Genomic DNA, 22,934 nt, shown 5'->3' on the forward strand with positions numbered 1-22,934 from the left:
TACACTGAGTTGTAGTGGCTGAAGAGAACATTTGAGCTGATTATAAACACTTGGAGCATCTCAGAGAGCAGAAATGGGTTTGATATCAACATTTACTTTAAAGACATAAACGTGTGAACAGAAATAACCATTTGTTTCCTAGACATTTTCTATAAATATATTGCCTCTAGCATGCTAGAGAAAAGCAGAAATACTTATAAAATATTACAAATTCTTAAACTCCTGAGTGTTTACTGTGATGCTCAGGCTATGAAGATATTATTAAATATACCCATTCTCTACCATAGATTATTAGGAAGAAAAAGAACTTCATTTTGCACATCTCCACTTACAACCATACAAACATTTGTGTGGAAAAAAAACCTAACCATATATATAACCATATATATTCCCCTTATTGAAAAACAGAAATAGTGATGAAACACTACAAATTGTTAAAGTTCTGAGTGTCTACTTTCATACGAGCTTCATATTAACACCAGTTTGGAGTGAGACATGACAAAGACATTCAATGATCAACATAATCACCAACAAAACAGAAGAAAGTTTTTTTTTCCATTTTTTTGGCTTCTGGGCAAAAAGAAGTTTAAAGGAATATCAGAGCCGATCTCGCAGTAATATTAATCCATAATTTAGTGAGAAAAGCAGCACAAAGCACAGAGATATTAAAGTAATTGATAATGACATAGGGAATCTGACTGGTCAGAATGTCTGTGGAATGATTTTGACTTTTTTTTTGTGTGGGAAAAACAGGGTTGCCTGGTCTCAAAGAAATGTGCAGCCCAACTACATCTGGCACATTTAGGTCTTACACAAAAAATTTGAAACATGGAAAGAGAGACTTGTTTTTTTTCACTGTAAGTTCTCGTTTAATCATTTCCTGGTACGACTATTATCCCCATTTTTCTTCCTCTTTTCATTTAGATTGCAGAATTTGATTTTACTGATTTCAGATTATTTATTTCAAAAAACTCATCACTCTCCTGCAAGATTATCTTTATACAAAACTAGATGAATTTGGCTTAAAACATGGCTTTGTTGACCTTAATTAACAAAATACTGATTTTTCTTGAAATAAAACTGCTCTAAATATTTGCCCTTTTTTCACAAATTGCCTGCAAAACAGTTTCACATGGATAATCAGCCCATGTTATAAGTTCAGCTTTAGCAAATTTGCTGCCAGTTGCAGTGCAGTCCTCATTTCCATCGTAGTTATTAGGTTCTCCTTTCCACCAGAATCTGCAAACATACAGATTCAGAACATCCTGTTTTCTTTACACATAAAGTAAAGCTGAGAATAAGATCTGTATGGTGAGTAATTACTCTGTGGTCACTTCTGTACCGTCCACCCACATCCACTTCCCTTCCTGAACAGTGTCATGTAGACCAATCCAAGCCTCACCAGTAAACATTTTACTGATATATACCTGTAAGAGCAACAGTATGATAAATTAGGGATAAAACTGACATGGAAATGTCAGTCTAATGATAAAAGATGAGAATGATGACCTGTTCTTCTCGGCTGTTGATGATCACCAGGTCAGCTCCTTTCGATCTGCATTCCTCTCTAGCATTGTTCCAGCTCGTCCTCTTTGTGATGAAATACTTTAGACTCTGCTGGATGGTATAATCTGCAGAGGGGAATAGTGCATTTACAGACAGAATAAACTACATTTATTTAGCATATTTTGACATTCTCTATTGTCTAAGGTTGTTTTTAAAGATCTGCACTTTGTAAATAAACTGAGGAACTTATATTTTTACAGCATTGCACTTTCTCCTCAGCTCAGTTCACAGTTCACACGGGTGTCATGGGTCAGTAAACTGTTCTCTCATTGGACAGTTTTGCTTATATCGCTCCTCCGTCATTGGTCAGCCTGCTTAATGTGGCAGTAATAAATGAATAGTGATAGCCCAGTCTTCTAGTGAATGCCCACAATACAATAAGATGCTACTGATATAATTAATGCTTTGTTTAAACCATCAAGAATCATGGCAGTTTCTCATCTGCTACATAATGTTATCTGTGGGATAACATGGGTGGTTGGAAGCCCAGGACACACTGGAACGGAGTGAGGTCGGTGGCGGGCTTGATGAGGGAGTTTTGTGCATATTCTGCCCACATTAAGTATCTGCTCCATTCGGCTTGGTTGCTCTGGCAGTACGAGCGGAGGAAGCGGATGAGTTCCTGGTTTAATCGCTCCGTCTGCCCGTTGACCTGAGGGTGATCCCCCGAGGTGAGGCTGATATTGACGTTCAGCCTTTTGAAGAAGGCCGACCAGACTCGCGACGTGAATTAGGGTCCTCGATCTGAGACGATATCTTCGGGCAGGCCGTAGAAACGGAACACATGATTACACAGAGCTTCGGCTGTCTCGAATGCCGTGGGGAGTTTCGATAGGGGCACCAGGCGGCAAGCCTTTGAGAATCAGTCAATGATGGTGAGGATGATGGTGCAGCCGTTCGACCGGGGGAGATCGGTAATAAAGTCGAGCGCGGTGTGCGACCAGGGCCGTTGTGGTGTCGGCAGTGGTAGGAGTAAGCCCGTGGGGAGCTGATAGAGGCTTTGGACGTGTTGCACAGGCTTTTGTACGTGTCGCAGCTTCGGACGAACTCTCGCGCATCCGCAGACGGAGACGGCCACCAGAACTGGTTCTGGGCTAGGTGGATAGTTCCCGTGATGCCGGGGTGGCCGGAGCTAGGATTGGCAGGAGGGCAGCGCGCAGGCTCTCGGGCACAGGTTTCGACAGAGGGCAGTCTGTGGGCAGTGGCGTCCACGCTTGGCTTCGGAGATCTCCATCATTATATCCCACTGAATCGGTGCGAGGATACGGGTTTCGGGGATGATGGGCTTGGCGGGTGCGTCCGGACCGACCTCCCAGAACATACGAGACAGAGCATCGGCCTTGGCATTCTTGGTTCCTGGTCTATAGGTAACGGTGAACTGAAAACGGGTGAAGAACATAGCCCACCAAGCCTGGCATGGATTCATGCGTCTGTCGGCCCAGAAATATTTGAGATGCATGATCATCTCGGAGTATATTAGGATGTCGTCGATGTATATGATCACCCAGCGGTCCAGCATGTCGTGGAATACGTCATTGATAAATGACTGAAACACTGCTGGACTGTTCGAAAAGGCATGACTAAGTATTCATACTGTCCGGACTGGGTCAAAAAGGCGGTCTTCTATTCGTAGAGGAAGAGGATACCGGAACTTCACCGTGATGTCATTCAGCGGCCGGTAATCAATGCACGGCCGGAGACCCCCATCATTTTTCCTGATGAAGAAGTAGTCCGCGGATGCCGGGGAAATGGAGGGACGAATGAACCCCTTCTTTAGCTCCTCCTCAATGTACTCGTTCATGGCCGCTGCCTCTGGTTGTGATAGAGGGAATATTCTTTCTTTGGGTAGTGTTGTGCCAGGAGTTCGATGGCACAATCGTAGGATCGGTGCGGTGGCAGTTCGGTGGCTCTGACTTTGCTGAAGGCCTCCGCGAGGTCTTGGTATTCTGACGGGAGTTTCGAGGTGCTGGGGCGGAAGGCACGGTGGCCGTGGTGTTGAGTGCACGCCTTGTCCCAGCTCGAGATCCGCAGGTCGGACCAGGAGATGACGGGGTTATGGAGCTGGAGCCACGGTAGTCCCAGAATGAGTGCGTGATGTGGAGAGTGGATAATGTGGAACTGGATGAGTTCATGATGATGAGGGCCCACATAAAGTCGGAGGTCCTCGTTGACGCGCATGATGCGTCCCTCTCCGAGAAGACGGCTATCTATCGCCTCCTCTGCCAGGGGAAAGACACATGGGGTTACCGATATGTTATAGACTTGGGCGACAAAGTTTCCAACTGCGCCTGAATCAATGAGAGTGGCCAGGTTAATTTTCTCCCCTCGTATCTCGACTTGCACTTGAATCTGTGCACAGCTTAGCGTGTGAGGAGGGAGGAGATTTGAACTCACCGGAATGTTCTGCCTGCTAGGCGGCCTGTGGGGCAGGCAGACAGCCAGTGTCCGGGTTCTTCGCAGTACAGGCAGAGTTGGTGGCGGAAGCGTCATGCTCACTCCTCGGGCGTGAGGTGGGTGGGCTGCATGGGTTCGGGATTCTCATTGCAGAACGCGCGTATGGTCTCAGGTCGGGAGGCGCGCGCGGATGCTCGATGGGTTCGCATGGGAATATCTATTTGTATGGAGCGATCCATGAACTCCGATAGGTCCCTCCCTTCGTCCCGACAGGTGAGCTCGGCTTGCAGATCCGGGTTCAAGCCCTTGCGGTACAGCAGATTCAGGGGCCTCTCTTCCCAGCCTGCCTCCACGGCGAGAGTGCGGAAAGCCAGCGCGTATTCCGCGGCCGTGCGGTCTCCCTGGGAGATGGCCAGTAGATGCTCCTCCACGCTCTCCCCTGTCGCAGAGTGGTCGAAGACAGTGCGGAACTGTGTGAGGAAGTGCTCAAATGTGGGGAATGCGGAGCCGTCCACTCCCCACACCGCGGTGGCCCATTCCAGCACCTTACCAGTGAGGAGCGTGCACACAAAGCGTGAGCGTGCTATGCAGCTGGCTTCAGTTGAGTACAGCTCCGGTTGCTGCGCTACGAAGAATGAGCACTGCATTAGAAATCCCTTGCATTTCCCGGGATCTCCGCTGAATCTCTCTGGGAATGCGAGTCGGGGGCTGGCGACTGTAGGAGCAGCATACGGGGTAGCTTGGGGAAGCGTCACCGGTGGTGCAAGGCTCGGTGGCGTGGTAATTCCTTGCAGGTTTTGCAGTGCAGTGTCGAGTTCTCCGGTGAGCTAGGTGAGTCGCGTTAGCTGCTGGTGGTGCCCAGCGAGCTGCTGCGCTTGGGCGGAGAGCTGCGTGGCGAGCTGGAAGACAGCTGCTGGATCGCTCGGTGGCGAAGTCTCCTATAATGAGGAGTCATAAGGCTGGTGATCCATTTGCAGCGTATTTATTGGAAAATCGTAACAGACAAGCAGGGTCGGCAACAGTAAACACAATGTCAAAGGGCAGGCAAAATCAGACACGGAAAGACAGGCAAAAAGGCAGGCAGCAAACAATCAGACAATCAGAAACAATCAGAAACCAGGATACAGAAATAGGATCAAAAACCAGAACTAAGACACACTAGGAAACGCTCAGCGTGATTGCTACGCAAATAGAGACTTCGCACTGGGGTAAAGTTCAAGTTCAGTTTATATAGCGTGGGAAATAGGAAACAGCTGGCGGTGTAATTAGCCCCGGTGCATGGATTGTGGGAACTGTAGTCCGGAAGCGCCTAATATTCCGGGACGTTTCTCTGTGTTGCAGGCTGGGAGGCGGGGCAGGTGCGCCAACCGTGACAGCGTGTGTGTAGATGGAAACGATATGAAGGCCCTGGACTGTAGTGTGGAAATTGAAACTCTATCTCCGTCTGTCTCCATATACCTCAAGTTCTGTCAGGATCATTTTGTCAAAAGAGGATTTATTAGATGATATGCGTACAGTTAGTGTTGGCGGTATGGCTCTGTTCTGGGCAAGAATCCACGTGCCCGTCTGTGCGCAGGCGTGGACAGAGCGGGGAGAGCAGCGACTAGAAAATAGAATAGACCCTGTATAACAGAACATTAATCATGCATAGTATTAGATATGCTCGTATATAAGTAATGAATGAATGAATGGATAAATAAATAATTAAATAATTAGAGAGAGGGGGACAGAAAAATGTGTGGAGATTTGAGATGTAAACTGGTACAAGGAACACGGGTTCCGGCACGGTGGAGTCGGGGTTGGGGGAGGGAGTTTAGATCACGGCAGCAGCGAAATGCTAGAACGGCTCTATGAATGGGAATTTAAATGGTCAGGCAATATGGATGCCGTAACCGGATTGGTGCGCGTCGTGGACAGCTGATTAACAGCTGATGCACGCTTGACGACGTGGCCTGCCAGAACTAACGCGCTGCTTGATTTATCTCCATCTGACTCAATTTGACTTCAAATACCTGCATCAACATCATCTAATGCCATCTATTTCCACATAATACCATCTAACAGCATCTACCCCAATCTACCACAATTTATCTCCATCTTTTTCCCTCTAACTCCATTTACCACTATCTAGATCTTTCTCCATCTATGTCCACTGAGAATTCCACCTACCTTGATCTGAAAATGTATTGGTTTCACTAATTTGCTACATTAACTGTCTATAATGAGCTAACATGACTAACATTAAAATAATTTAATAAGTTAATAAGTTCAGTCAGGACCACTTTGTCAAAAGAAGATTTATTGAGCGATATGCATACAGTTAGTGTTGGCGGTATGGTTCTGTTCTGGGCGAATTTTCCCGCGCGCCTTCCGTGCGCATGCATGGACGGAGCGGGGAGAGCGGTGGCTGGAGAATCGAAGAGACCCCCAAAACCAACCATATGCCGAAGAGTTCCCCCAACATAACTGATGCGGTAGGCGCTAACCTCAGGGGAGGTCAGGGGAAGCGTCACCCTGGGGAGCCGAAAGCGCATATTGCGATGTGCATAGGAGGCCGGTGACGGTTGTGGAGGTGTATCCACTCAGCTATAGTGCAGCAGGGGAAGCATCACCCTGAGCTGAGCGGATGGCGGCATATTGCAACGGCATGTGTATGTCCACTCAGCTATAGTGCAGCAGGGGAAGCATCACCCTGAGCTGAGCGGATGGCGCATATTGCAACGGCATGTGTATGTCCACTCAGCTATAGTGCAGCAGGGGAAGCATCACCCTGAGCTGAGCGGATGGTGGCAGGAGGGGGGGTGTAATTCGCCCGTGCGGCGCAATTAATGATCAGGGGTAGCATCACCCTGGGCTGAGCAGATGGCGCATATTGCAACAAGCGTGTTGCTTTTGAGGACGAGCGATCTATACCGCGATCGGGGGAAGAGTCACCCCGGGCCGAGCGAGAGGCGGCGAGATAGCAACAGCATGTTGCTGTGGTCAGGTAGGCAGAGTGCGGCTCTTAGGGGTAAAGTAAATACTCCCCTGCAACTGCGGCGACAGCAGTTGACTGTCCCCTAGCTGTAGTGGAAGCGGCTGGAGAAGCGTGTGCCCAGAGACTCGGCTGCATGAGAGGTTGATATACAGGCATACCGGATGAAATGCGAAGAACTAGGCAGGAATGGAGGAGAAGGAGAAGAAGGGAGAGAGGGGGGGGGGAGAGAGGAAGAGAGGGAGAAGGCACGTTAGAAAGACATATCATGATCAGATGGAGTCCTTGACTTTTTGCGCTTCTAACGTGTCCTGGATTCCCGGACGCACATAGCGTTCAAATGCTGCAGAAGACCATCGGCCCAGACGTTTTAAAGTGGGGATCATAGTGACCGAGGCTGCCGTTGTAACTGCTCCGATGTGGAAGGAGTGAGATGTGTAGACTCATATATATATATATATATATATATATATATGAGAGAGAGAGAGAGAGAGAGAGAGAGAGAACACAGCTTTGGATTTCGGGATTAACTTTGGTTCCCTCTACAGTCTGGGCATTTTCAGCATTGTTGACACCAGTCTATTTGGACTGTCTGGAAGAAACTGAAACTTGATTGAGAGACTATAAACTTTATCATTTAGGAGCGCTATCACGCTACTTTTTGTACTGGTCCCCACACAGATGTTGCTGCTGGAAAGCGCGTGTGTCATTTCATGCACGATTGCACGCGCATATGAACGCATGTTCACGCGCGGCGCGGTTATCGAGCTGCCGTTTATACGCACTGTTGCCCTTGGGTGTTTATTCACGCGAATGTTAACGCAATAAATTGTTGTGTGACAGACAGGCCAAGATATGCACCGGCAGCACTGCACAGCTAATTTAGCTAGTCAGATAGAGACTAGAGACAGAATCACATCAACTTAACTTTACTGTTATTTGCTCTTGCTGACATCAAACCTGAAGAGAACACAAGTTTACCTGATTGCTGTTCTCGCATTTCACTCTCATTTTGTTTCTTTTTTCTCTTTTCATGAGTAGATGGTTAGCTCCCCTTCATATTGTCATCTACACAGTAAACATTAACACGTGCTGTAAAATGAGGCAGGGGGAGGCGGGGCCTTGCGTAATTTGCGGGGCCCTACGCAACTTGCGTAGTGAGCGTATAGGGCCGATCGGCTCTGAGTGTGGGACTTGGCATGAAGAAAGAAGTAAAGTTCCTCAAAACTGCAACAGTGTCTGATTAAAAATTCCACTGATCCTTCATTGGATCTTTAAATTTCCCTGTTTCTAATAAATACTAGACATTTGCTCTATTAATAATTTGCTGATGTTGTCGAGTTTGGTCAGTGTTTATCATACAGAATATCAAGATTGGGAGAGTTCTTATGGAATGTGTGTACGGTGCCCAAGAAGTGCAAAACAAAATAACAAATAAGGAAGAAAATGAAACGCAATAGAAATTCCACAGGCTACTTACTACACATTTTACTCCACTTCTGCAATTCATCTCTCTCACCCTGAAGCTGGTCTCTCTCAACACTCACGTTGTCATAACTGATCTGCAACCGGTCTCTTTCTCCGGTCATATCATTGAGTTTCACAGACTGCATTACAGCGAAGCTCAGCAGGAGAACACACAGCAGTGCTACACACACTGCAAACGCTGCCAACAACCTGGAATATCTGCTCCATGTCCCATCGCCTCCTACAGTGGGATTAGACAAAGACACAGTACTTTTAGACATGATAGCACATTTAAAATGTCTCCAGGACGTCCAGTGTGGGATGAGAATAAAATCCCTAATGAGAACCCTGTACAAGCTTTAACGCTATACTTTCTCAACTCTCTTTTTAAGTGTAACAGTGTACAGCTTTACAGAATTATCCAGAATAAAAATAAAGTTTCAAATTTGTTTTTTTCTCTCTAATGAGCTCCATGAGATGATATGAGGAAGAACCTTGAGAAGATCCAGATCCAAAAGGGAACCCATCCTCATCTGGGTGATACTGAATATTGTGATTTAGTATCGAACGCAGACGACCAGAGCAGTTTTTTTTTTTGGGCCAAACCACAAACACATGAATAAAACTTCAGGATAAGCAAATGAATTGAAGATTTAATCAACAATTATTATATAATTCATAAATATAATTTTATCACATAAATGACAAATTACATATACACAGTCATATAAGTGTGCATATGATTCAACACCTCTGCACCTCTGTCACCCCATCACCCCGGTCACTTATGTCACCCATATCACTCAGGTCACCCCAATACCCAGTCACCCCCTTCACCCCTGTTATCCGATTGCCCGTGTCACTCCCATTACCTGTGTCACCCCCATTACCCCAGTCACCCCACCCTCCACCCCATCACCCATTTCAACCCATCACCTCTGTCTCCTATTCACCCCAATACCCAGTCACCCATTTCACCCCTGTTATCCGATCGCCCGTGTCACTCCCATTACCTGTGTCACCCCCGTTACCCCAGTCACCCCACCCTCCACCCCATCACCCATTTCAACCCATCACTTCTGTCTCCTATTCACCCATGCCACATCACCCCTGTCACCCTATTTCCCCTGTCACCCCGTCACTCACCCCCATAACCACGTACAGTGTGAAAAGGACTCCACTGGGGTGGTGTGATACAGCTCAACATGAAGAAGACTAACAGTAAGAGTTTTATTCCTCTTATACCACAGTAGATTTTACTGATATATTAGAGATTAAAACTACAGAACAAACAAATTCCTGTATTTGTTTTGTCGTGACTGATGTAAAACAATTGAAAACTAATAATACACACAGCCAATAAATTCTACTCTACCAAGCCAGCTTTATTGGCACCCGAGTTTGGAATTGCTGGTTTTATTATTTATTATTATTAAAATCTTTTTGGTTTGCCTTTTTGTTTTATTCTCAGTCTATCCTCATAATTACGAGCATAAAAAACTACTTGGCGACATTGTTAGCAGTGGGTTACCCATCTTGTGCCAAAGTTAAAGATTTAGATAGAAGATTATGGTACGATTTACTTCAGAAACCACGATGGTGGCTTCTTCATATGAAGGGAACTGGTTTAAAACTACATTATCATCATCCACATGAGGCTGAGATATTATTAGTTTTCTCATGATTTCTTCCTTATATAGAGGTGAAGGTGAAGCATAATTAAAGAACAACACTAATTCCTGTTCTGAACTGTTATAGCACCTCTCTCTCTCTCTCTCTCTTTCACAAATCTCAATTGAAGCTAATAAGACCAAAAAAGGAGCTTTTTAATCTGTGCAATCAAATCATGTATTTTTACTATAAACAAAATTGTTCTGTATCAATTTCCATCATAAAGATGACATGAGTTTCTCCAAAACCTGGAAAACACTGAAACTCATCTTCTGATTATTACAAAGCACTTGAGACTCCTTCCATAAATGTTAAATAAACATCTCTTTAAACACTGCTTCACCGTATCAATTTCCATATACAATGTAGCTTATATGTAATAAAACATATCACGTGTGTGTGTGTGTGTATACTGCACCTGAGGGTTGACGTCCCTGCTCGTTTACCTTCTGGAGACGGGGTTTCTCCAAATTTGCATATTCGGCTTCCATTGAAACGTCATCTCTGGAACCGTCATACATAATATCTAAACTCCTGTCTGTTCTGATCTCTGCAGTAATCCTGTCTTACACTAAGCGTGTGTAAAATATTCTCCTAAAGTCCTAGTACAATTTGAAATTAGTGGCATTATAGTCTACACTACATTATCCAGCTGTCACGCTATAGCGGGTATGAGAGTGTGTGTGAGTGTGTCAGAGATATTTAAGCAGCGAATGAAGGTAGTGCAACACTGTGGTGTGTTGTGTTGTTTTGTCACTGCTGGCTGCACAAGTGTCATTTGTGAAGTGTTATAAGTGAGCAGACATACAAACGTCCTCTAGAGGATTGACATTTCTTTGTAACTGCACACGGTCATCTTTAATACCTACATTGCAACCATTACAATACACTAAACTGTTGTAAACTACAGCAACGTAAAACACAAATTAAAGTATTTCTATCTGAATGGCTCTTTAGTATAAAGACAAAAAACCATCATGTGTTTTGAGTGAAATGAATTTGTAGCATTTCAGAAGTATTTGTTTTACTCTAGAATACTAGAGCAATATATTCATAGAAAGCTCCAGGAAAAAGACTTTTTTCCATACAAATGTTTGTATCTTCAAAGCAAATGGTGATAAACCCATTTGTGCTCTCTGACATGTGAGAGAAGTGTTTCTTCATAAACATCACAAATTTAAAGGTGTTCTCTTCAGCCACTAACCACACGTCTCACCCTCCACCCATCAGAATCCTGACTCATTTTAGATCAGACTCACAGACAGAAAATCACTCATTTGTTCATAATCCATGTCCATTTCTGAGCACCGGTTTACAGCCATAGACAAACATTATGAGAATGACACAATATTAATTTTCTCAAAGTCCGCTGCCTCGGTTTTTCTTCCTCTGTTATCTATGGTTACCTGCATGGAAACATCTGTAGTCATCATGGCTTTGTACAAAAAGGGATTCACAAGCAATAATATTGCTGCTAGTAATATTGCGCCTTAAACAACCATTTATCAGATCATCAAGAACTTCCAGCAGAAAAGTTCAATTGTTGTGAAGAAGGCTTCAGGGCACACAAGGAAGTCCAACAAGAGCCAGGACCGTCTCCTAAAGTTTATTCAGGAATGAGAAGTGAAGAATTCATTTAGAAGAAGCAGAATGAACAGATCAGTAACAGAGCACATGGAGCCATCATGTGGCTGAAGATTAACACAGGACATTTTTCATGTTTTAAATTTATTCATTTAATAAAACTTCCTGTTCTAAAAAGTAGAAGTTTTATGGAATTCAACTGAAGTCAATACAACATTCTAATTAACCCTTTTCCCCCAGTTAAACTGGTGTGGACTTATGGGACATTTTAATTCTTTATAAACAAAAACATTTTATGGCTGTTAGTCTGATCTAAAATAAATCAGGACATTGACTTTCAGTGTGAGACGTGTGATTTCCCTCTGTTAACAGGGGCGGTTCTAGCCCTTTTTTAGAGTGGCTCCAGCCTCCCTGTCTGTGATCTCAGCCACCCTAAAACTAAAAGTACAATATTTACTTTTATAAATAAACAATAAAAATTACATTAAAATGCAGGACATGTCATTGATGGGAAAGAAAATTATTTATCAGTTTGATCCAAGAGCGATTTTTTTTACTTTGCTTTTACACACGTGCGTTGTAGTCTTTGTGTAGAGTTGATAGCACAAACAAAATATTAATGCAAACAATCCATTGAATAATGAATAAAAATAACATTCATTGATTTGATCTTTGTCTTGTAAGTATTTTTTTTTTAATAATGACTGCATTCATTGTTTGTAGAGAATGCACACATACATGAACTGATTTGATTCAAGTGTACCACTGCGCCTCTCCTTCAAAATAAGTTGCAAGAGAAACACTTCAAGTCACTCAAGGTACAAAAATTTATTTAAAAAAAAAGGACAAAGGATATACACAAAACAGACAAAAATGATTTATGTAAATAACCCAGCTCTCCAAGATGTTAATAGCCAACTCTCACTTTTACTATATTAGCTAGTTCCTGGCATGTGGCAGGCCCTTAAAGCGTAAAGAAGCATCTCCCTGATAGTTCACACTGGAAAGCAAAAAAACACCACAATTCAAATAAAACTAAACACAACTCAAAACATAAACCCTCAATCATAACCACATCAAGAAAACATGGCAAACATAGATCCCAAACAAGGCCCGCACACATACAGAAAGCAAGCACTAAAAATCAAGCTGGCGACATAAGGCTGGGAAGGTGTTATAAAAGAAGAAATACCCAAAAAAAAAAAAAACCCAGCCAACCGGACTCGTACACAAAATACACGTACTGCCACCATGCAGAACACACCTCTGAGACCGGCCAGCCAGGGAACCATACAAAAACAACACAGGAAAAACAGCAATTGACTTAAATCTAAAAACAGAAGAAAAAATTAACAATACATCCTATATTTTATTAAAACACTAAACATTTAAAACCCCGGTTACCAACTGCACAATCTCAATTTAATTAATATGAAACACATTTACCTTCTTTAGCAGATATAACCATCAGTCAATGTTTGAGCATTTATTCACATCTGAATAAAACACATTACCAGAAAAAAATACAATTAAAACATTTCATCCCATCTTAATTAAATTAAACAAAGCCCATATATTTACCTATACCAGCAGCTGTCAACATACAGTCAGCATTACTTAATTTATCTGCATCTAGGTAAACAAAAACAATTTGCCCATAGCATCAAAATAAATATCCATAAATAAACAAATCAAACAATATAAGAATAACCAGTCAGCCTACCTCAATTGGGGCAAATTCAGACACAACCAAAAAAGGCAGCAATATATCCCATGTACTTTTAAAACAAGACCCAAATCTCGAAGCCTCTTCCCAGTGTCTGCTTAAAAAGTCTTGGAATAATTAGTCTACCACACCCCCCCCTACTGGTAGGCACTTGCCTGGTTACACAAGACTGGCTTCAAATTGCATCATGCATCAAATTTTGGTGTCCACTTTTGCCATTTTAAATGATACCATAACATTTGGCTTATTATGTAGTCATATAATATATAATATAAAACTCTTATTGTTTTAAATTCTCACTGAGGGCTAAAACCCCTAAAGATGAACGTAGAACCTCCCCTGATTGATAACCTTACACTGAGTTGTAGTGGCTGAAGAGAACATTTGAGCTGATTATAAACACTTAGAGCATCTCAGAGAGCAGAAATGGGTTTGATATCAACATTTACTTTGAAGATACAAACGTGTGTGAACAGAAATAACCATTTGTTTCCTGGACATTTTCTATAAATATATTGCCTCTAGCAGGCTAGAGAAAAGCAGAAATACTTTTCTAATACAAATTCTTAAACTCCATCCGACTCAAACATCCGACTCGATCGCGCTACACGGCGAGAGTTTAATAACTGCTGCGTGTTTGTTTTCACAGAGACGCGGCTCAGCGACGGAGCCCCGCCCCCTGTCATGTGGAGCCCCGCCCCTGTCATGCGGAGCCCCGCCCCCGGTTCTGAAGCCAGCAGGAGCCACCTCTGCTCTTCAGGACTGCTTTGAGTGCACTCACTGGAACATCTTCAGGGAGGCTGCAACCAACGGTGACTCCCTCCCCCCATCCTGACTAATTTTTACAGAGGGACCATTGAGAGCATTCTGAGCAGCTGCATTACTGTCTGGTTTGTGAACTGCACCATTTCGGATCGCAAGACCCTGCAGCGGATAGTGAGGACAGCTGAGAAGATCATTGGAGTCTCTCTTCCCTCTATCATGGACATATACACCACACGCTGCATCCGCAAAGCCAACAGCATTGTGGATGACCCCACACACCCCTCACACACACTCATGGGCGTATATCCCGGGGGGATGGAGGGGACATGTCCCCCCATCTGAGGATTGCCCCCCCCATTTTTTTTTTTTTAAATATCGCACTCTATTGTGAAGAATATATGTATGTATACCTAAATAATTGTGTAAGTAGAAAAAAAAAACGCAAAAAATGCATTTATAAACAGTTTGAGTTACTGTAAATTAATTATTTAATAATTGATTTTGTTACAAGACATGACTTATTTTATATATATTTTTCACAATAACAGTCATGTTTATATTTTATTGTATGTTGGTGGCTTAACTGTAAACAACACAAACAATGCAATAAATAATTTTGAAGAAAAATTTGCTTTATCATTGAACCTGAGAAAAACTTTGAAAATAACCATAATGACGCAGTCTAAATGCTACAATAATAATGATAAAAGCAAAGTTTTTCACTGTGGGGACATGTCTATATAAGTACAATTAGACGTATTATTTGTGTCCCCCTTCAACAATTGCTCATGAGAAATTTTATATTTATTGTCCCCCCTACTGTTAAATGACATTTACGCCCATGCACACACTCTTCACTCCACACAGCCCTCACACACACTCTTCACAACACACACACCCCTCACACACACTCTTCACAACACACACATAAACACCCCTCACACACACTCTTCACCCTCCTTCCGTCTGGAAAAAGGTACCGAAGCATTCGGTCCCTCATGACCAGACTGTATAACAGTTTCTCTCCACAAGCCATCAGACTCCTTAATAACTGAACTGAACTGTACTGAGCACAACACACACACATCAACTGTATGGACTGCACAGACACAAATACACACACTTTAGTTTGATTATACATCCAAACTGTTTACATGCTGTTTTGCACGCTTTTTTTTTTTTGCTCTTTGCACATTCTGTCTGACATTTCAGTTGATTGCTGTTTTGCACAATACATTATCTCAGGTAACTGCTGCTATAACACTGTGTTCATTCCAGTATTTTTGCACACATAATATTGTTTGAACATACAATATTTACACTGGTCGGTGCTGTTTTTATTTATTTATTTATTTTATTGTCTTTTGTGTGATGTCTTGTATTTTTTGTTTGCACTGTCTTTCTGTCTTGTTTGTCTTGTCCTGCACTGTCTTGTCTGTCTTGTTTGTCTTGTCCTGCACTGTTTGCACCAGGTTGCACAGTAGCACTTTATGTATCTAGGACTAACTTACTAAGTCCTTAGCTCTGTCTTTGTTTTATGTAGCACCATGATCCTGGAGAAACGTTGTCTCATTTCACTGTGTACTGCAACAGCTATATATGGTTGAAATGACAATAAAAGCTTCTTGGCTTGACTTGTTTACTATGAAGCACATACTATGAAGATATTATATTAATATACTCATGCTCTACCATAGTTTATTTAAAAAAAAACTTTAATTTTGTACAAATTGTTAACGTTCTGAGTGTCTACTTCATATTAACAGCAGTGTGGAGTGAGACAACAAAACAGGAGAAAACTACAATTTTAGTAATTTGAATTCATCATTTAATGAGAAGCTCAAGGAAAAAACACAGAAATAAAAAAGCAATGTGTGATGATGACATAGGAAACCTAATTGGTCAAAATGTGGGAAAATGAGACTGTGGGAAAAACAGGGTTGTCTGGTCTCAAAGAAATGTGCAGCCCAGCAACATCTGGCTTATTTACATAGGTCTTGCACAAAAAAACCTGAAACTAACCTAACATCGGGAAAGAGAGACTGACTTTATTTTTTTCACTGTAATTTCTCATTTTATCATTTCCTGGTACGACAATGATCACGATTATTCTTCCCCTTTCCTTTCATTTAGTTTGCAGAATTTGATTTTATTGATTTCAGTTTATTTACTTTAAAAAACTCACCACTCTCCTGCAAGATTATCTTTTCACAAAACTAGATGTATTTGGCTTAAACCATGGCTTTGTTGACCCTGATTAACAAAATACTGATTTTTCTTGAAATAAAACTGCTCTAAATATTTGCCCTTTTTTCACAAATTGCATGCAAATCAGTTTCACATGAATAATCAGCCCACGTTGTAAGTTCAGCTTTAGCAAATTTGCTGCCAGTTGCAGCGCAGTCCTCTTTTCCATCGTAGTCATTAGGTTCTCCTGTCCACCAGAATCTGCAAACATGCAGATTCAGAACATCCTGTTTTCTTTACACATAAAGTAAAGCTGAGAATAAGATCTGTATGGTGAGTAATTACTCTGTGGTCACTTCTGTACCGTCCACCCACATCCACTTCCCTTCCTGAACAGTGTCATGTAGACCAATCCAAGCCTCACCAGTAAACATTTTACTGATATATACCTGTAAGAGCAACAGTACGATAAATTAGGAATAAAACTGACATTGAAAAGTCAGTCTAATGATAAAAGATGAGAATGATGACCTGTTCTTCTCGGCTGTTGATGATCACCAGGTCAGCTCCTTTCGATCTGCATTCCTCTCTAGCATTGTTCCAGCTCGTCCTCTTTGTGATGAAATACTTTAGACTCTGCTGGATGGTACAATCTGCAGAGGGGAATAGTGCATTTACAGACAGAATAATCCACATTTATTTAGCATATTTTGATGTTCTCTATTGTCAAAGGTTGTTTTAAAGACATGTAGATCTGCACTTTGTAAATAAAATGAGGAACTTATATTTTTACAGCATTGCACTTTCTCCTCAGCTCAGTTCACAGCTCACATGGGTGTCATGGGTCAGTAAACTGTTCTCTCATTGGTCAGTTTTGCTTATATCGCTCGACCGTCATCGGTCAGCCTGCTTATTGTGGCAGTAATAAATGAATAGTGATAGCCCAGTCTTCCACTGAATGGACACAATACAAGAGAATGGGGGGCATAGAAGCCTTTATTATCACTACATATACATTACAGCACAGTGGAATTCTTTTCTTCACATACCCCAACTGAGGAGGTTGAGGTCAGAGTGCAGGGGCAGCTATGATACAGCGCCCTTGTAGCAGGGAGGGTTGAGGGCCTTGCTCAAGGGCCCAGCAGTGGCAGCTTGGCTGTGCTGGGCCTGGAACCTCGATCCTCCGATCAACAACCCAGAGCCTTAACCAGTTGTGCCACCACTTCCCCTTTTTTTTTTTTTTAAATAGAGACAATAAGATGCTACTGATATAATTAATGTTTTGTTTAAACCATCAAGAATCATGGCAGTTTCTCATCTGCTACATAATGTTATTAACACTGTGTGTGTGTGTGTGTGTGTGTGTGTGTGTGTGTGTGTGTGTGTGTGTGTGTGTGTGTGTGAAGATGGAAAAGATGTGAAGGCAGTGGACTGTAGTGTGGAAATTGAAACTCTTTCTCCGTCTGTCTCCATATACCTCAAGTTCTGTCAGGACCACTTTGTCAAAAGAGGATTTATTAGATGATATGCGTACAGTTACTGTTGGCGGTATGGTTCTGTTCTGGGCAAGAATCCACGCGCCCGTCCATGCGCATGCGTGGACAGTGCGGGGAGAGCAGCAACTAGAAAATAGAATAGACCAGGGGTGGTTCTAGGATTTCATCTTTAGGGGGCTTAGCCCTCATTGAGAATTTAAAACTACATTTTATGACTACATAGTAAGCCAAAAGTTATGGTATTATTTAAAATGGCAAAAGTGGACACTTTTTATGCATGATGTAATGATGCCAGTCTTGAATCAAATCAGTTCATGTATGGGTGCATTCTCTACAAACAGTGTGTCCAATGAATGCAGTCACTAATAAAAAATATTCACAAGACAAATACCAAATCAATAAATGTTATTTTTATTTAGTATTGAATGGATTGTTTGCCTTAATATTTTGTTTGTGCTACAACTCTGGTAATAAGAATAGTGACAATAACAGGGGGGCTGAAAAGGTCTAGAACCGCCCCTGGAATAGACCCCCGTGTAGAGAGAGAGGGAGAGAGAGAGAAAAATATGTGATTTATGACGTAAACTGGTACAAGGAACACAGGTTCCGGCATGGTGGAGTCGGGGTTGGAGGAGGGAGTTTAGATCGCGGCAGCAGCGAAGCGCTAGAACGGCTCTATGAATGGGAATTTAAATTGTCGGGTAATATGGATGTCGTAACCGGATTGGTGCGCGTCGTGGACAGCTGATTAACAGCTGATGCACGCTTGACGACGTGGCCTGTCAGAACTAACGCGATGCTTGATTTATCTCCATCTGACTCAATTTCACTTCAAATACCTGCATCAACATCATCTAATGCCATCTATTTTCACTTAATACCATCTAACAGCATCTACCCCAATCTACCACCATTTATCTCCATCTTTTTCCCTCTAACTCCATTTACCACTATCTAGATCCATCTTTCTCCATCTATGTCCACTGAGAACGTATTGGTATCACTAATTTGCTACATTAACTGTCTATAATGAGCTAACATGACTAACATTAAAATAATCAGTTAATAAAAACTTTTTTATAAACAATATTTTCTTGATACTTGAGTATTGTTTCTCAGTATTTTGACTACCATTTCCTGATTAGTGTCTGTGTAAAGTCCTTTTTCCTGGTCATAGAAGTCAGAAGTGAATCTGTTCATTTTGCAGTTTCACTTCCACACATGCAGACTATTTTAGTTCATATATATAGATGGTATTGCTGCTAGATTGTGTTTCTGTTCACAGTGAATGAACCTTCGCACACACATGTGCCCATGCAGGTGTAGTGTGGGACTTGGCATGAAGAAAGAAGTAAAGTTCCTCAAAACTGCAACAGTGTCTGATTAAAAATTCCACTGATCCTTTATCGGCTCTTTAAATTTCCCTGTTTCTAATGAATACTAGACATTTCCTCTATTAATAATTTGCTAACGTTGTCGTGTTTGGTCAAATTATTGTGTAATGGATGATAATGATGAGGATATGTGGCTACTTACTACATATTTTACTCCACTTCTGCAATTCATCTCTCTCAGCCTGAAGCTGGTCTCTCTCAACACTCACGTTGTCATAACTGATCTGCAACCGGTCTCTTTCTCCGGTCATACTGTTGAGTTTCACAGACTGCACTATAGTGAAGCTCAGCAGGAGAACACACAGCAGTGCTACACACACTGCAAACACTGCCAACAACCTGGAATATCTGCTCCATGTCCCATCGCCTCCTACATTGGGATTAGACAAAGACACAGTACTTTTAGACATGATAGCACATTTAAAATGTCTCCAGGACGTCCTATGTGGGATGAGAATAAAATCCCTAATGAGAACCTGTACAAGCTTTAACGCTATACTTCCTCAACTCTCTTTTTAAGTGTAACCTCTTTTTTTCTTGTATTTTCAGTACTTTTAACAATAGACACTGCCCACTTCCCTCTCTCCAGACACTTCCTCCAGCTCTTCTGGGGAATACCGAGGCGTTCCCAGGCCAGCCGAGAGACATAGTCCCTCCAGCGTGTCCTAAGTCTTCCCCGGGGCCTCCTCCCGGATGGACATGCCCGGAACACCAAGGCGTCCAGGAGGCATGCGAAACAGATGCCCGAGCCACCTCAGCTGACTCCTCTCGATGCGGAGGAGCAGCGGCTCTACTCTGAGCTCCTCCCGTGACCGAGCTCCTCACCCTGTCTTTAAGGGAGCGCCCAGCCACCATGCGGAGGAAACTCATTTCGGCCGCCTGTATCCGGGATCTTGTTCTTTCGGTCATGACCCAAAGCTCATGACCATAGGTGCGAGTAGGAACGTAGATCGACTGGTAAATAGAGAGCTTTGCCTTGCAGCTCAACTCTTTCTTCACCACAACAGACCAGTATATCGACCGCATCACTGCAGAAGATACACCGATCCGCCTGTCGATCTCCCGCTCCATCCTTCCCTCACTCGTGAACAAGACCCCAAGATACTTAAACTCATCCACATGAGGCAGGAGCTCTCCACCAACCTGAAGGGGACAAGCCACCCTTTTCCAGCTGAGAACCATGGCCTTGGACTTGGAGGTGCTGATTCTCATCCCCGCCGCTTCACACTCGGCTGCAAACCGTCCCAGTGCACGCTGAAGGTCCTGATTTGAAGAAGCCAACAGGACAACATCATCTGCAAAAAGCAGAAACGAAATCCCGTGGTCCCCAAACCGGACTCCCTCTGGCCCCCGACTGCACCTAGAAATCCTGTCCATATCAATAATGAACAGGACCGGTGACAAAGGGCAGCCCTGCCGGAGTCCAACATGCACCGGGAACAAGTCTGACTTACTGCCGGCAATGCGAACCAAACTCCTGCTCCAGTCATATAGGGACCGGACAGCCCTTAGCAGAGGGCCCCGGACCCCATACTCCCAGAGCACCCCCCACAGATCACCACGAGGGACACAGTCGAATGCCTTCTCCAGATCCACAAAGCACATGTGGACTGGTTGGGCAAACTCCCATGAACCCTCCAGCAACCTGGCGAGGGTATAGAGATGGTCCAGTGTTCCACGACTGGGACGAAACCCGCATTGTTCCTCCTGTATCCGAGGTTCAACTATCGGCCGATAAGTTTCAAATTTTATTTTTTTAATTTATCTCTAATGGGCTCCATGAGATGATATGAGGAAGCACCTTGAGAAGATCCAGACCCTAAAGGGAACCCATCCAGAATATTGTGATTTAGTATCAAACGCAGACGACCAGATCAGTTTTTTTTTTGGCCAGACAACAAAAACATGAATAAAACTTCAAGATAAGCTTGAGTTGAAAATTAATTTTGACATTTAATCATCAATTATTATATAATTCATAAATATAATTTTATCACATAAATTACATATACACAGTCTGGTCATATAAGTGTGCATATGATTCAACTCCTCTGTCACCCCATCACCCCGGTCACTCATGTCACCCATATCACTCAGGTCACCCCAATACCCCCTTCGCCTATGCTAGCCGATTGCCCGTGTCACTCTCATTACCCCAGTCATGCAGATTGGCTGATATATTAGAGATTAAAACTACAGAACAAACAAATTCCTGTATTTGTTTTGTCGTGACCGATGTAAAACAATTGAAAACTAATAATACACACAGCCAATAAATTCTACTCTACCAACCCAGCTTTATTGGCACCCGAGTTTGGAATTGCTGGTTTTATTATTTATTATTATTAAAATCTTTTTGGTTTGCCTTTTTGTTTTATTCTCAGTCTATCCTCATATTTACGAGCATAAAAAACTACTTGGCGACATTGTTAGCAGTGGGTTACCCATCTTGTGCCAAAGTTAAAGATTTAGATAGAAGATTATGGTACGATTTACTTCAGAAAGCACGATGGTGGCTTCTTAATATGAAGGGAACTGGTTTAAAACTACATTATCATCATCCACATGAGGCTGAGATATTATTAGTTTTCTCATGATTTCTTCCTTATATAGAGGTGAAGGTGAAGCATAATTAAAGAACAACACTAATTCCTGTTCTGAACTGTTATAGCACCTCTCTCTCTCTCTCTCTCTCTCTCTCTCTCCCCCTCTCTCTTTCACTCTGTCTTTCTCTCTCTCCCCCCTTCTCTCTCTTTCTCTCTCTCCCCCCTCTCTCTCTTTCTCTCCACCCCGACCCTCTCTCTCTCCCCATATCTCTCTTTCTCTCTCTCTCTCCCCCACTCTCTTTCTCTCTTTCTCCCCATCTCTCTCTTTCTCTCTCTCCCCCTCTCTCTTTCTCTCTCTCCCCCTCTCTTTCTCTCTCTCTCTTTCTCTCTCTCTCTTCCCCCTCTCTCTCTTTCACAAATCTCAATTGAAGCTAATAAGACCAAAAAAGGAGCTTTTTAATCTGTGCAATCAAATCATGTATTTTTACTATAAACAAAATTGTTCTGTATCAATTTCCATCATAAAGATGACATATGAGTTTCTCCTAAACCTGGAAAACACTGAAACTCATCATCTGATTATTACAAAGCACTTCAACTTGAGACTCCTTCCATAAATGTTAAATAAACATCTCTTTAAAAACTACTTCACCATATCAATGACCAATCAGAATGGAGAATTTAGCTGCCCCGAGATAGAATTTAACTAATTCTACACTGTAGCTTATATGTAATAAAACATATCACGTGTGTGTGTGTGTGTATACTGCACCTGAGGGTTGAAGTCCCTGCTCGTTTATGCTCTGGTGATGGTGTTTCTCCCAATTTGCATATTCGGCTTCCATTGAAATGTCATCTCTGGAACTGTCATACATAATATCTAAACTCCTGTGTTACACTCAAGTGTGTGTAAAATATTCTCCTAAAGACCTAGTACAATTTTGAAATTACAGTGGCATTATAGTCTACACTACATTATCCAGCTGTCACGCTATATATCGGGTATGAGAGTGTGTGTGAGTGTGTGAGTATGTCAGAGATATATTTAAGCAGCGAAGGAAGGAAGTGCAACACTGTGGTGTGTGTTGCGTTGTTTTGTCTCTGCTGGCTGCACAAGTGTAGATGTAAAATACAAATTAAAGTATTTCTATCTGAATGGCTCTT

The 22,934-nt window shown here is 42.7% G+C and overlaps 2 protein-coding genes and 1 long non-coding RNA gene across 5 annotated transcripts; all 3 read right to left on the reverse strand.

Moving 5' to 3' along the window:
• Positions 1-681: 681 nt before the first annotated feature.
• LOC132842674 (CD209 antigen-like protein C) lies at positions 682-10,728 on the reverse strand. The gene is made up of 5 exons (XM_060865477.1): positions 10,491-10,728; positions 8,415-8,642; positions 1,510-1,631; positions 1,324-1,427; positions 682-1,239 (listed from the first exon to the last, which is right to left on the reverse strand). Exons 1-5 carry the CDS (start codon positions 10,591-10,593, stop codon positions 1,086-1,088), a joined length of 711 nt encoding a protein of 236 aa, XP_060721460.1. The 5' UTR covers positions 10,594-10,728; the 3' UTR covers positions 682-1,085.
• Positions 10,729-12,808: 2,080 nt separating this feature from the next.
• On the reverse strand, positions 12,809-13,276 carry LOC132842676 (uncharacterized). Its single transcript, XR_009648060.1, has 3 exons — positions 13,238-13,276; positions 13,103-13,152; positions 12,809-12,922 (listed from the first exon to the last, which is right to left on the reverse strand). It is a non-coding gene; the product is annotated as an uncharacterized LOC132842676 (long non-coding RNA).
• Positions 13,277-15,952: 2,676 nt separating this feature from the next.
• On the reverse strand, positions 15,953-22,802 carry LOC132842673 (CD209 antigen-like protein C). Of its 3 annotated transcripts, none has more exons than XM_060865476.1 (6): positions 22,543-22,802; positions 21,026-21,043; positions 19,367-19,594; positions 16,866-16,987; positions 16,710-16,783; positions 15,953-16,595 (listed from the first exon to the last, which is right to left on the reverse strand). In XM_060865476.1, exons 1-6 carry the CDS (start codon positions 22,643-22,645, stop codon positions 16,442-16,444), a joined length of 699 nt encoding a protein of 232 aa, XP_060721459.1. In that variant the 5' UTR covers positions 22,646-22,802; the 3' UTR covers positions 15,953-16,441. The 3 variants fall into 3 exon arrangements, with proteins under 3 accessions (XP_060721459.1, XP_060721457.1, XP_060721458.1); XM_060865474.1 differs by having other exon boundaries at positions 16,680-16,783; positions 22,543-22,801; XM_060865475.1 differs by lacking the exon at positions 21,026-21,043 and having other exon boundaries at positions 16,680-16,783; positions 22,543-22,799.
• Between the last annotated feature and the right edge of the window lie 132 nt (positions 22,803-22,934).

Source organism: Tachysurus vachellii, chromosome 3, assembly GCF_030014155.1.
Source record: "Tachysurus vachellii isolate PV-2020 chromosome 3, HZAU_Pvac_v1, whole genome shotgun sequence".
Taxonomy (NCBI): domain Eukaryota; kingdom Metazoa; phylum Chordata; class Actinopteri; order Siluriformes; family Bagridae; genus Tachysurus; species Tachysurus vachellii.

What these genes read in the sequence shown, in the direction of transcription:
- LOC132842674 (XM_060865477.1), bottom strand. Translation starts at nt 10,593, where the DNA reads ATGTATGACGGTTCCAGAGATGACGTTTCAATGGAAGCCGAATATGCA. An exon ending in GAAGTGGAGTAAAATGTGTA is followed by an intron (nt 1,632 to 8,414) that starts GTAAGTAGCCTG and finishes TCCCCTCTGCAG; the next exon opens with ATTATACCATCCAGCAGAGT. An exon ending in GGTACAGAAGTGACCACAGA is followed by an intron (nt 1,240 to 1,323) that starts GTAATTACTCAC and finishes GTATGTTTGCAG; the next exon opens with ATTCTGGTGGAAAGGAGAAC.
- LOC132842673 (XM_060865474.1), bottom strand. Translation starts at nt 22,645, where the DNA reads ATGTATGACAGTTCCAGAGATGACATTTCAATGGAAGCCGAATATGCA. An exon ending in GAAGTGGAGTAAAATATGTA is followed by an intron (nt 16,988 to 19,366) that starts GTAAGTAGCCAC and finishes TCCCCTCTGCAG; the next exon opens with ATTGTACCATCCAGCAGAGT. An exon ending in TCAACAGCCGAGAAGAACAG is followed by an intron (nt 16,784 to 16,865) that starts GTCATCATTCTC and finishes TTGCTCTTACAG; the next exon opens with GTATATATCAGTAAAATGTT.